The following is a 14649-nucleotide window of genomic DNA, read 5'->3' as shown; positions in this document are numbered from 1 at the left end:
CCTGCTGAAAAAAATTCTTTAATATCCTTAGTACTTAGGGCCCCAGTTGCTGTGATATTTCAGCTAGAGAGTAAAATGGATTCACCATCCCATTTTTCCAATGCAGTAAATCATTAACCTTTAACCAAAGCTAGTCCAGACAATATTTTATAGTCCTTCCTGAGTTCAAGATGTCAGATTCCCTTTGATGCAATTATTTAAATACCACTGCATTAGTATATCGATTATATGCATTAGTATGTGGATTCTTTGGATTAAACGGACTGCATAAAAGTGTTATTATTAAAGCATAACAGCCTCTGATGAAAAGGATAGGGAAAAATAATCCATTAATCATTACACTGTCAGATGTAATTTCCCTGATCTTGCCAAGCCCCTGGAACATGACAGAAGGAAAGTACCTTCCTTTAATTAAAACACTTACTGATGAAGAAGTTTCTGCTGCCAGCCTTGCTGCATACCTGGCGATCAGCTTGTGTTCTTCATCCAGGCGACTTGCACTGTCGAGGACGCTGCTCAGGGGGAGGGGGAAACAGCAAGACAGGATTATACATGGCAAAACCCCATTGCCTCAGTCCCACCACCACCTCACACCCCCACAGTACAGAACAAAGGAGCAAACCACCACCAAACTAGGAACAGCTGATGTTAACCGAGCAAAGGGGAGAAGGGGGAGGGCAATTTCCCTAGAAAGATCAGCTCTAAGGGCCCAGGCAGCACCTTCCCCTTAGGGGGAAACAGCAGCAGTTTGCAATCCATAGTAAAGGTTGTACAGGATGCAACGTGCAGACTGCTCTGCCCAAAAAGGGTTGGGAGGTGGTTAGGACCACCAGTCAGCATTTATTTTATATCTCAGCTTTGTCATCTCACCTGGAAGAGTGATAACTTTTTGGACAGCAGATTAGCAGGAACCTCAGTGTTTGTTGAGAAAAACTTTAGAAGCTTTGTCAGACTTGTAACAGAAAACAATATTTAGGACAGTTTTGCAGGGCACTTACCAAGGTCTCATGGATCACTGTTTGGAACCACTGATCTAGGAACTTATAATCAGACTTTCTCTTTTATTCTTGGTATTTGGGAGCAAGATTTCAAAGAGTCACATGACTGTGATCCACAAGTGTAAAAACTAAACAGAAAATATGCTGAATTCCTTTAAAATATTTCACCTTATTTTCTCCCCTTAAGAATATAAAATGCAAATATTTCAGGTTAATCCTTTTAGAGCTGTCCTTATTTTAAATAGAAGCTATTATTTAGCCAGATGAGCAGGAAAAAGGTACTATAGTGAGAACCTTCACTATTTCTAAACATTTAGAAGTTTGCAGAGAGCCATCAAAACTAATAAACTGACAAAACCAGAAACCTGAAAAGGACTTAGTTGACCCTGGATAAGCCTGGGCCTTAGCATCCTATACTGCATTACTTTTAGTATATACAGGAGAGGAAACAATGAAGTCCCTAAGAGAGGAATGCTTTGCCGCGTAGAATACAAGGCAGCCGGTGGACTATCCCAGACACAGGTAAGTCTGGCCTCTTTTCTTATCCCTTGGCAACTGTATGATGGTTTTTGGCTAAAGGGAAACAGGCACAAATCTCCCTGCCCACGGGCTCTTCTGGGCATGCAACTGGTTGCTGGCAAATGAGCTTCACATTTCAAAAGACTCTGGGCATGGGATTTATATTCTGATTTTTTTCTTGGAAACTGTACCTTGAACTTGAAAAGCCTTCCAGAGGAAAATGGCACTTGTGCCAAAAGCTCTGCTTTTTGAAGAACTGATATATTTAAAAGGAATATTTCTCTAAAACTTCTCAGTGAGCTCCGTGTCCCTCAGGGAACTACAGTGCACATGTTTTGGTTGGCTTGATTAAATCCACCAGGATTTAAACGTTACGTTTGGAGGATGAGCAGAGGTTCATATTCAGTGATCATTAAACTAAAGCTGGGTGTCATGTGGATTTGCTACAGCTTACTGATGCAAGAGAAAAGAGACAAACATCATCTTTTTCTCATTCTGATAATAACCTGTGAGACCACAAACACAGTTTAGAAACATAGTAAAGCTCTGAAAAGTAAGACACAGAGAGGTTCTATGTAAACAAAAATTGTGCTGCAGACTGCATGTGAGACTTCTGGGGGTAGATGAACATTTCTGGTTTTGGTTATGTTCATTTTGTTACAAATACAGGCTTAATTTTATACTTACTGAGATTATGGTGGGATAACTGATATACCTTCTGAACAGACCAAAGCTAAAGGCAATTTTCTAAATTTATACAGCTCTGCATCTTACATACTTATGCTTACTGTCTAATATGTCATCCAGATAAAGAAAGGGGTGAGCAACTCTTTCAGACACATAAAATTATGTAAACTGGGTAATAAGGGCTACTTTTATGACAGTTTAATTAATTTTTAATTTTACCATAATGACTAAAACATTGCATCCTAACAGATGGTTGTGAAAACAGCAAGCATTCAGCATCAACTCTCCTTTTTATGGCAATGTGCAGCCATATTATCCATCTTGAAAAAATGGATTATAGTTCCACTTGTTGGCATAATACAATCTGCACCACAGTTCTGAGATGTAAGCTAACACTTAAGAAAACTGCTTTACTGAATGAACCAAGCCCCTGCAGCTTTTTGAGTCTTACTTGTATTTAATATCTGTGATATATATTTATGTGTGGATGGATGTCATAAAGTAGATGTAGCAATGAGTCAAATTTGGTCTATGAATGCCACAAATCACTAACCCCAAAGCTCTAAAAATTAAATTTCAATGTCTGGGATAAATTTACTTCTGGAATATACCTATTCTATGTGACCATTAAGCACAGAAGTATGCATGGCAGCATTAGCCTCCACTGCCAAGAATTTCATGTCTCAGAGTTCTCAGATTTACTGTAATTCCCTTCTGTTCTACTTCACCAACTTCACAGACAACCACACAGTGATACAGTAAGACAATTGTATACAAAGGGTTTAAAATGTTATGAATACACATGCACAATTTGGGACCTCAGGGGAAAGATTCAGGCATCCTTTTGAGAGAAACTGGACATTTTGCATACAAATGTCCTACTGTTGTTCCTTCTTCTCTAAAACACACTGCTTCTCCATTAGTGATCATTTCTTTAAAGACCTTACAATTATTAGCAGTAATTGGTCTGGCATCTATCACCATTCAGCTGGAGAGTGAATATCCAGTATTATCACCTGTACAATAGGACTTCTGTGGTCTAAGGTAGGTCCATAAAAAAGTGATCTCAAAGCTGCAGGCAAAGGATGAAAAACATGAGAACCTATGAGCGAAGGAGTGACTCTGGAGGATCTTTGCTACTTCTCAGGCTTCTGATGTGTCAGACCAGCCTGTTCTGCAGCAGGCATGCCACAATAGCTGATGTGGATGCTCCCTGCTGGTCTTACAACTATGTCACCACTGGTTAGATGAGTCTCTTGTGAAATTTTTGCAATAGAGGTATCAGTGTGGTCTTCATGATGTGCTCTTATCCCACAAAGCCTTGCTTAATAAATAATTTGGTCTAAAAAATAAAAATTAAAAGGTTGGTTTCTAAGCCCCAGGGCTGTAAAAAAACCCCCACACAAATCCTACCAGCAACACACCAAATGTATTCTGAGGCCTCTTTAACTGTTACACTTTCAAAGTTGGCCTGGTTTTAAGACACTTTAAACTGAGACAAATCATCTGAGTCCTCTGCTACTGTTAATTTGCCATTTCCTTTAGAACACCAAGATTTTACCACCAAAATGTTGTAATACTCAGCTATGTGGGAATAATTACAAAAACTAATTCTGTTCAATGGAGCCAAATGTCTACACATTTCCTCTGTAGCAATTGGTCTCTGAATGGTTTTCCTCTTTCAAAGTAAGATTAGACCAGCCTTCCTAGCTAGAGTTGTGCACACCCCCTTAATAAATGTTTTTAAAAATGCCACAGAATAGCATGGCACTTTTATATAGAAATAGAACTCACACAGTACTATGCAGTATAACATAAAACCCCCAGAAAACAGCTTTCTATGGAACCAAAATAACCTCTTACTTTTATCTTTTCTTTTTTCTGTACTTGTAAAGAAAAAGACTGATATATATGGAATTAATATTCAAAGCTAGGCAAAGTCTCTAACTTACAAAAATGAAAACTATTTGCAGTTAAAAGTTCTTTTTTAGAATCAGACACTAAAGGTAAACTAAAGTAAGTATCAAATATTGGTTTTAAATACTAAAAAAGACTTTGCAATTAAACTATTCAAAACATCTGGCTAAGGGCTATTTTTTCTACCCATACAGTTACTATAAATAATGAATTAATTCTTCCTCTTGTTTATTAAATTGCTCTGGAGTACTGGCTTCTAAAAAATCCTCAAATAGCTTATTAGCCTCTGGTAGAAGGAAAGGAAAACTTCTACTTGCAGTATCAAATAATTGCAGATGAAAAATAAAGATAAGCAGTGAAAATTAATTAAATGAATTAAAAATACACCACAAAGCCCAAAATATAAATACTAGCTGCACTTAAAACAGGAAAAAAAGGGTATACTGGGTTATATTGGACTGCTGATTAGCTGTAAATTAGCCTGCCTTAATATCTGAAAAAACCCAAACCTTGTTTTGTTTTGAAATGTCACTATACAGCTCTTCAGATAATTTTATGTATTATATTCAAGAAGTATCTCTGTAGGTTTTTCTTGCAGATAAAGCTCCTGCTACAATCATTCCTCTTTTCACCTTTGGTTGCCAGAAGCACTTGAATTATCTGATGTCTGGGTAGTACAGGTAGTATTTTGCAGGCAGATTGAACAGCAGAGCTGGCCAGCTGCAACCTCTCCCAAATCAGAAGCTACCTCATTTTGGTTAACTACATGCTTTACTCAGGTTACCAAATCTTCTTAAGATGCAGAGTGAAATAACTTGAACTCAGCACCATCCTGACACAAGTGTGTGGGTTTTGAGGAACCTGCATCCAGCCACTTCGGGGGACGGGCAGGAGAAGTACAGCTTTGCCTGAAGATACCACGCCAGACTTTGAGATGCAGCAGCTGAGCTTCCTGCAGAGGTCTCACCTACTCTTCTGGAAAGTGGCTTCACACAAGACTTTGTTCTTGTCTTTGTCAAAATAAAAACATTCTATTTCTCTACTAGCAGTCTCAGTCCAACAACACAGAAAAAGGCAATGCAGTATGGCCTGATGCTTGACTAAGACTGCTGTCCCTCTAGGTTATGTTTCTGTCAAAATCTAATTATACAAATAACTGAGATTGCTTCTCTTTCAGGATGCTGTGACTGCAGTGATTTAATGTCAGTAATCAGATGTTATGTACTATGCTTTGCATCAGTTATTTAAACAATTAAGGCCATTATCAGTCACTCCCCAATTCATTCCTCAAAACCAAATAAATGTTGGCTATCATGGCATATGATGTGTATATGCATATTTGGAAACAAATGTGCTATGACTTGGTGAGGTTGGCTCAAAGCCTTGAGGGAACAGGTTGGAATATAAAGAATGGAGGATGAAAACAGCAAAGATGAGGTGAGGCACCCACAAAGAGGTCTCGTGAGGAACTGGTAGCCCTCACTGAAGCTAAATGAATCCTGTACATGGCATCCAAAATGCCTTGCCTGGAAAACCAGCCTAGCACCAAGAATTACCCTAACCATGCCCACTCTTCACTCACCTCCTGAACAACAACCATATCAAGTCAGTCACTCATGGTAGCCAGGGCCACATTTCCCTCTCCTTGTCAAACCAGACCAAATGGTAGCATATTCCTGTCCTCAGTCATGGGTGGGCAATGACTGGTCACACACACGCCCCCAGTAGCTTGCTTTCACAGCCGCAGTGTCAGTTTTCCTCAATAAGCCTGATTTCTGGAAGTGCTTCTTCAGGAATTAAATTCCCCTTGAAAATGTTTTTGTTTAAGATAAATGGCTTTCATTTTCCTCACTTAAACCTACTTTGCCTTTTCAGCCCCCACCACTGGGCACATTCCAGTGGGCTACAGAGTAGAGAAGCAGATCCAGGACAATGGAGGCAGACTTTCTTACCCACTGGGCATGACAAATTACTGGAACAAATAGGAGCTACTTGCAGAAGTGAATTTTTTAAGACTGCAGAGAACCATTGCATTCATTCTCCTAAATGAAGTTGCTTGTTGCCTCCATACTGGAGAAAATGGAGACTTTCTTCTAATGCAGCAAATATTCTGCAGTGGCAGCACAGGAAATGGAAGGGTTTCTTATGAGCAAAATAAACCTCTTGAGTATAGTTTTGGTAGAAACACTGTGCAGTTTTCTGCTCAGCATCACCTTTTCTAGGGCCATATACCACACTGCTCACCATCTTGCTGGTACAGGGCTGCAAAGTCTATGGAATTCTGTTGCACTTGGAGAGGTGAGGCAGGGTTTCCCTTCCCCGGCGTGGCAGGCTGCAATGCCAGCATCTCAAGTGCCAAGACAGCTGATGGGTTTAGGAGACAAAGCTCTATAATCACTCCAGCAGAAACAACAGATTATGTTCAAGACACACATTTAAAACCCCTGAGTCAAAATGAGAGAAGGGAAAATATGTATACAAGATTCAAACAACGCAGAAATCAGGCAGATTTAAAAGCAATGCCTGACATGTAAAAATGAACACCAATTTCTCTCACTAGGTTAATAAGAAAATTATTATCATTATTTATGTACTATTACAATTTCTAACTTTCAAGGAAGGTGAAGCTACATATATATATGATCTCAAAAACTAATACCTTGAAAACATGGGCTTGTTTAAGCATTGTTGTGTGAAGATTTCTGCACCACAACAAAGTCCTGCACTGCCTAGAGCTCAGTATCCCAAACAATTCGCACAGCCATTCTCAACTAAGCAATTATTTGCAATACTTAGCAGTAACCTGCTGACCTCGGTAGAGAGAATAGCAATAAATGCCACAATCCACCAGCTTTGGGAGGACATACCCCATATTCATACACATTCACTTCAGGCTTGTGCTCATGAAGAGCTGCTCCAGCTCGTGGCCAGGAGGAAACAGTGAGAGAATCTGGCTGAGCAAGGTCCCTTTCCTGGGTCCCCCAAAGGCGCCAAACCTGCACTAACCGTGCGGGGTTGCTCTGTAGCATGTTGACATACACCCCGATGAGCACATGTTCATCAGCCAGCCTGTCTGCAACATCGAGGCTGTACTGTAACCTGAAACGGGGGCGGGGAGAGGGTGTGATGCACACAGACACAGAGATAAACAGAGAGCAGGAGCAAGTGAGACTGTGAAATGGGAATCTAGGAATTAATACTTCAGCCTTCTTAGAAAAAACATCAAAACAACACACCACGTGCGGAAATTACTCTGTTATTATTTTAATTTACATGTTTAGTATTTAGTGATTTAGGATGGTAGCATCCCACTTGATGACAGAGCCAGCCTCAGAAATCAGTGAGATTCCAGATCAGGCCAGGGACTGAAGCTCTGGAGCTATACAGTACCATTTATTACAAAATACAGCAAATTGTGAGGTCAGCATTATTTGTTTTACTATACGATATATTGCATACAAACATGAATATAGGTATGTAACATACATGACTGACACACTGAATTCACAAGCTGGATTTGCTTGGAAGGGTCTGATCAAGACTTTATGTATCCAGGTGCACATAAATATATTTAAACACGTCCAACTTAGCTCACGGGGTTAATTGATTATCACAATTTTCTCAGGAAAGATGTATATAGAATACATTAAAAGTGGGAGGAATAGAGGAAAAGGTTTTGGTTTAGCTGTATTAGTGCAAGTTAAGAACATACTCTCTCTTTAACTTACCCTTTGCCTTTCAAGAAAGCTGGAGCAGCCCTAGCCAGCTGTTTGCTCTGCTCTACTTCAGTATTCTTGGAAGGAGAGCTAGTTAATAAGACAGGAAAACTAAGAAGAGGGTAAACAGTGATGTCTGAAATTCATTATAGAACAGAGTTTGGAGAAGCTTGTTCGAGTGTCCTGGACTGAATAAAAATAACAATAGAAGCTTTAAAGAAATTCTAGAAAACTTCAGGAAATGCAAAATCAAAAATTACGAGTTTTCCCTCCTGTTCTCCAAAAAGCAAACTATTAAAGCCTCCACTACAGAAATGACAAACAAAATGTGTTTCTGTCACAAACGGAGAGATGAAGGCTTGTGTATTTTCCAGATGGAGTCCGAGATAAACACGATCTCAAATGCTGCTTTCAAGCTGGGGAAGTTTCACCATAACAGCTAAATTGCTTTTCCCCACATTAACTGTAAGATGGTTTCAATTATCTATGGAAAGGCATTTTTTTAGATGCAGTGATGGGATACAGCAGTTTAATTTTCAGAAGTACTGTTCTTCTGTTGATTTAAAATAATATATAGTTCACCAAACACACTTTTTTCCCTAATTACAGTATTTAATGGATTGCAGTAGCTGCATCTTTCCCAACACTTAAATATCCATGTTAACAAGCTACTGCTGGCTAAAAATGGGAAACATTGAAAATGTTGTTTTTCATGCTGCAGCATTTTTCGGTTTAAGAAACAACAAAGCAAAGCAAAATTATATTTTACTTTCTTCTTTTTAAAAATTAGTCACCTTTTTTTTGGTTTGGCACCTCTGGGTGTGTGAGCATGTGTGCACCTGTGCATCCAGGGCTGTATGGGTCTGTTTGTGTGTGTGCAGGCAGATGATGTTGCACAAATGTGGTGTGTGATAAATCTTCAAAACCTTTAATATTAGGACAAAGAAGGAATTCAGTGAGATGAGATGTATGTAATTCCCCTCCTTTTGGGAGGGGGGCAAGGTTGGCAGCAGGGCTCTCAAGAGGATGGGACCAAAGGTTGTCCTAAGAGCTCAAGCTCTTATTTGTAAGATAGCTGAATGAAATGCTGTACTGCACAGGAAGAAAAGCTGCTTGTTTCACATTTCTCTGTCCATCTGCATGCTACTTATGTGTACTGCACTTCCACTGGGGCAATATCCATACAGATAAATGTGCTCCGTGCCATCTAGAAGGATGCGTTTTCCACACGTTTTCTTCCCAGTTACAGAAGGAAAATGCATTCAAGGGGTACAGGGAGTGCTATTTCAGCCAAAAATGTGCCTTTCAGTTCTAAAAGTACAGATAAATATGTTGCCACAGTGGGAGACCAGAGACCCCAGGGCAGGTTTTGTGCCTTGCTTTCTAACAGTGAGGTGTGATGCCCCCTCCATCAACCACAAGTTCACCTCTCCTGTGTTCCAGAAGCCACACAGTTAGTGTGGAGAGACAGGCAAGCAAAGATTACTCACTGAGCAACTGCTACCATGTCTATCCAGGTCCCTTTCCTTTTTAGTTGATTCAGCAAACTTTAATCTTCCAACCTCTTCTCACAAGTTATGTTTTCTCGGTTTTTCTGGACTTTCCCTCTGGACTCCAGATATGCTGGTTAGCATATCTACCCCTGTGCTGTTGCCCTAAACTGGATGCAAACCTCAGGCAGATGTCTCCTCCTCTGGGGAATGAGTTTTAATGGCTTTCCAGATGATGTTCCAGTGTCAAATGCAATCTAACAATCGTATTGCTAACTTCAATTAGTTTGTGGTTCACTGCAACTCCTAGGTCCTCTGTTAAAATATTTCTATCCATCCAATTATGCTCCCATCTTTTATTTGACTATTTGCTTCCTTGCTACAGCACTTTTCACTTACAAATACTGAATTTCCTGTAATTGATTTCAGATCATTTGGACATCAATTTCTACCATTGCTACTGAGCTAATTTTTTTTTATTTAGAAACTGCTCTCCAAGCATTTCTTTCCATAACCATTTCAACCTTTGTACCACCTGCAAATTAGATATATTCACTCTATTGCTTCCATTAAGTCACTACAAGAAATAGTGCATAGTGTCTGATTTAGGATAGCTTTCAAGAATCCCAGCAGATGTCCTTCTCCTAAAGAGACAGCAAACTTCTGAAAATGTCATTATTCATTTTCAATGTTGCTCTTTTACCAATTTCCCTATGTCCTTATTTGCTTTGGGTACTTCTGTGTCATCTGGGACTATGTCTAAAGTCCTTCTAAGATCAACTTGTATTGTATCTGTTGCTTCTTTTTTTACCCGCTGGACCAGTTACCTGTCAATGAAATAAATTAGTTAATATAAAATAAATCAGTTGATATAATTTGTTCTTGACAAATCTATGGTGGTTATTTCTTTTTTACTATCCTCCAGAACCTTACTGACTCTTTTATAATTTCAGTATCTTTGGACATCAAGGTTAGGCTGTCTCCTGTATAATCCCTTTCACCTTTGTCTCTGATTCCGCCTTCAACCCTTCTTCATTTGGAAGAGCTGATATCTGTCCTTCTTGTTCTTCCCTATCTTCCTACATCCTCCACATATTCCCCAAAATACAGTTAAAACTTCAGAGATCATTTTGGCCACAGTGAGTTTCCAAATGGAACAGACATTTTAAAGATATATTCCTGCTAAAATGGAACATCTTGTAAGATGCCAAATAATGCTTTCCCATCCAAATTTAGAAACAAACCTTCCAACCATGAGCAGGTGTCTATAAAGATGTAGACCTAACAATACTGCTGTAAATGTTATGCCCTCATTAGTGTCTACCTGGCTACTAAACAATTAAACACATAAACCTTTCCTTTAGCCAGGTAGAATACTGCTGATTAAATAAGGACTCTCATCTTGTTCTGAAAACAACATGCAAAGACAACATGCAGTTGAAGTCTACCACGCTCCTTTGAGACAGAAACATGGAGAACAGCAGCAACCAGTATGTTTTGCTCCAAGTTAGCTGTTGTCTAGAAATTTGGCCTAATCTCTTGTTATGCCCAGGTAGAATATCCAATTCCTTTAACTTCATGTGGAGTTCAAAAAAGGCACCAGCCATTCTGACTCAGCATTAAATAAGACTCAATTCCTCCTTGGCTATGGGTATCTGATATCCTAGTGCATTCCTTCTATCTATCACACAATTGCCAAGTCATTTCAAGTACACCAGAATGTGCTGCATCACACCATTTATTCCAATTTATTACTCCTTTAGAAGAACTAAATGCATTAGCTGTGGACAGGGGGCACTGAGGAAAATGCGAGAAAAAATATTCTGTTTCATCTTATCCTACCTAAGGTCAATAATTCAATAGCTTAAAGAAAACATTTATTAAGAAAGAGAGGAGATTGTACCCATTACTATGGCAGCTATATACTTTAAATCAGCATGACAGACTGCAGCTGGGGAACAGAAGTATCCAAATAAAGAAGAAAACATTAATTCAGGGTATAGAGTTATTTCTCTTGACTGGACAAAAGTTTCTATAATGCTCAGTTTGCTTGTTTTGATGTAACATATCCAAGTCATTTGGTTTGCAAGGGCATTACCTACTCTGCACTAATATTCCCTTGTTCTGCTGCCCTCTAGGCCATCGGAAATTGCAAAAACAAATGAGAAAAAACCCTCTGAATATTAGCTACAGCAAAAGAATTACAGGCCTTGTGGTTTTAATCACGTTAGCTGTCAACACAGCAAATGACCATCATTTGGTATTTGGGAGAAGATCACAGACCTTTTTTGTTTTTTCTTTTCTAACACGAGTGCTTTAAAGCTGTTCTTGAGCCGTACACAGCATATTGTTGATACCAATTTCCACACTGTATACATTTAGAAGAAAGGTGCTTGTAATTGCTAAGCCAGCCTCCTCATTAAAGCTCTCTTATAGACTTGCTGGCTCAAACTAAGCAAACAAGCACAGAAATTTTAAGTGGACTTTGATTCTAAAGCAGTTTGAAGAAACTAAAAAGCATCGTTGGGAAAGCCTGAACCCAACTTCCTTTGAGCTTTGGAGTAATTGTGTACCCACCCAAAATCTGTGCTTCAGATGCAATTAAAGTGTAAATAGTATACAAAGTTCCATCTCCTTTCAGCTGTTCTGTGCAATTTGTCACTGTATTAACCAATTATCAAAGATCTTTCCTCTAACAAGATTGTCTATCTTCCCAGTTAATTTCCAGCTTTCACCCATGAATCCAGAAATAAAGATGGTAGTGTGCTGAACTTAGGAGATGCTATCCAGTTCCAGCAGCAGAATGAGCTGGTGTGCTGAATTTAGCATTTGCTGCTACAGGGAGAAACCGGTTAGAATGGCTATGTTCTTCTGTGAACACAAGTAGCTGAAATAAATACCATGGGAATGCTATGAATGACATTCTCTGCCAATTCTCCTTTGAATAAACATTCAAATTACATAAAAACTTCACTTAAAGCTATCTGAAACCTCTGGACTAGACTGCAACACAAATTAAAGCAACCGTAAGTTATCTTCAGTGAAAACACAGCCAGCAGAGCTTTTAGTGTTGATTACAACCAGCTAGAAATTTTACTCGGAGTTTGTACTTTTCTTATTATGAAGAATGGAATATTTAATATAAAATCAGCACAATTGCAAACAGAGCCATCAAAGTCTGTTTCTCTGATGTACAAGGGGATGAGCTTCCACTAATAAGGCCTGATTTTCCCAGAGCAATAGTAACAGTAAAACTTAAAAGAATGAATGAAGATACTGTTATTAATCTAACCCAGATTGGATATCTTGGCATTTAGCAGAAAAGTACCTTGATATCTATAATTCTTATTGAATTATAGTGAATGCTCATGGATTAATACGAAAACAAAAAAAAAAAAAAAGGAAAGGATATTACACTCCACATAAAAAAAAGATGGGGAAACTGTTCTTATGCAATTGCGTATTTCTTTTTTGCAGAATGAAAATGGATCTTCCTTTAGGTCACTGAGATGTGAGGGAATGCTGGAAAAAGGGTGCAGCAACGAGAGGCATGGGTCCAAATCCAGTGCTCACTACGTAAATGGGAAGTTTTCATTAGCTTCAGTAGGACTTAGATCTGCCTTTCCTGTGGTCATTTTGAAAAGCAAAGCTGAGGGGTCTGGGGAGGGTTATTGGCAAGCAGCACTAACGGCAGAACAGCAACCACCCACAGTGAGAGCTGTGGCAGAGGAGGCTGGCTGTGAGACCTGGAGTCATTTCCAGGCTTTTGTGCAAGCCTCTTTCATTCCTTGGTCAAGAACACAACAGGCAACTCATACACCGATGATGGAACCATAAAGGTGTAGTTTTCCCAGTTTTCAAAAGCAATGTTTCCAACTTCCATTAGACACATGAATATTAATCCTACGTGAAGGGGTAAAATGAAAGACTTGTGCTGCGCAGAAGCAAGAGAAGTTGGCAAAGCCCACAGCCAGCAGGAAGTCTATTCAAAAGACTAATTAGAGCCACAGAAACTCTCTAGCCCATAAGAGCCTTCCTTAAAGAATATTTTGAGTAGTTTAGCAGAATTGCTAATGATTTAGTGCATGAGCTACAGAACTACTGCAATTAGTAGGTTAGTGCTCTCATACTGACCGTGAATTGTTGTGAAGCTGATTTACATACTGCTTTATAAGAGAATGCTCATCAGCCACAGGACTGGCTGCATTTATACCCCCAAGTAACCTGAGTGATTCAAACAATGGAAGCTTGTTAATACCTCAAAGAGAATACACAGAGTGTTCAGAGAGGGTTCGTAACAATAAATCCCATTTATTTACAAAGAATACTGACTTGGCTGTTTGTAGGGCGCTTTTTCTTTCCAATAAAAAGATGCAAATTAAATTTGTAAAAGGTGAAAATAAAAATACTGAGAATAAGCTGTCAAACTCCTAAAATCCTGCTACATCAATGAAACAAAAGTTACAAAACTTCTAAGATACAATCAACGTAATTACCTTACATATCAGGGTACAGTTAACTCTAAAAGAGCCAGAACGACTGCTGCACCATGGAAGCTTTAAACTGTACAGCGATGTCACACTATCCACTTATAAGGAAGTATGGGTACCTATGCTTGAGGGGGGTGGTACTATCACCTGCCCTCAGGGGATTCTCATCAAGGAATGTTTCCTAGGAAAAAAAAGGAATTCTAACAGCTGAGGAAGCATGTATGTTTAACTCTGATAGTTAAAGACAGTCAGTTACTAAAGAAGACAAAAGTAAAATAATCAGGTATGTTCTACATGCAAACAAAGACAAGCAGCACAGGTGACAGTGCTGTGAGTGTTACTGCAGGTCCCTGGCCTAAGGAGCAAAGTACACTTCTGTTGTTCGACCACAGGGACCTCTTGGGAATAAACAGAAGCATGAGCAACACTCCTAAAGAGTGCTGCTCTTCATGACCTCTCCTGGAGAGGCTACAAATACATTACCCTGCCTTGCACATAAACCCCCATATATTCCAACAACAGAAATGAATCTGCATTTGCAGTCTCTCTGTTTAGGCAGCAAATCTGACCTTGCGGGCTGCTTTGGGACTGGCTTTTGAAGAGCATCTCAGTCACACCCACTTGAGATTACTCTAGAGTCACACTCAACACTGAGAATTTACAGTTTTACAGCTCGTGGTAACAAAATGCATAAATCAAAGAAGTAGTAAACCATCTTTACTCTGACTTTGCAGTGTACACTGCAGGTTTGGTTTCAGTTTTGGTATTAAAATATGTAGCTGTGCATACCCAGAGATTGTGTTTAGTCATTTGGGAACGCTGAAGCACTGAC

The 14649-nt window shown here is 39.3% G+C and overlaps 1 protein-coding gene across 20 annotated transcripts in view; it reads right to left on the bottom strand.

Annotated features, from left to right (window-relative positions):
* Nucleotides 1–14649, bottom strand: part of DTNA (dystrobrevin alpha) — a 193059-nt gene that overhangs the window by 29782 nt on the left and 148628 nt on the right. For 9 of the 20 annotated variants that reach the window (XM_017727416.1, XM_017727423.1, XM_017727422.1 and 6 more), the window contains 3 exons: nt 13462–13551; nt 7850–7927; nt 425–512 (listed from right to left, as the gene is read on the bottom strand). In XM_017727416.1, coding sequence (XP_017582905.1) covers nt 425–512; nt 7850–7927; nt 13462–13551 — 256 coding nt within the window. Of the gene's footprint in view, nt 1–424; nt 513–7127; nt 7221–7849; nt 7928–13461; nt 13552–14649 lie in introns of all 20 variants that reach the window. The other 11 variants (XM_017727432.1, XM_017727430.1, XM_017727427.1 and 8 more) reach the window with 4 other exon arrangements.

Source organism: Corvus brachyrhynchos, unplaced genomic scaffold, assembly GCF_000691975.1.
Source record: "Corvus brachyrhynchos isolate BGI_N302 unplaced genomic scaffold, ASM69197v1 scaffold60, whole genome shotgun sequence".
NCBI lineage: Eukaryota > Metazoa > Chordata > Aves > Passeriformes > Corvidae > Corvus > Corvus brachyrhynchos.
The sequence above is the reverse complement of the archived record's forward strand: the minus strand, read 5'-3'. Positions and strand labels throughout refer to the sequence as shown.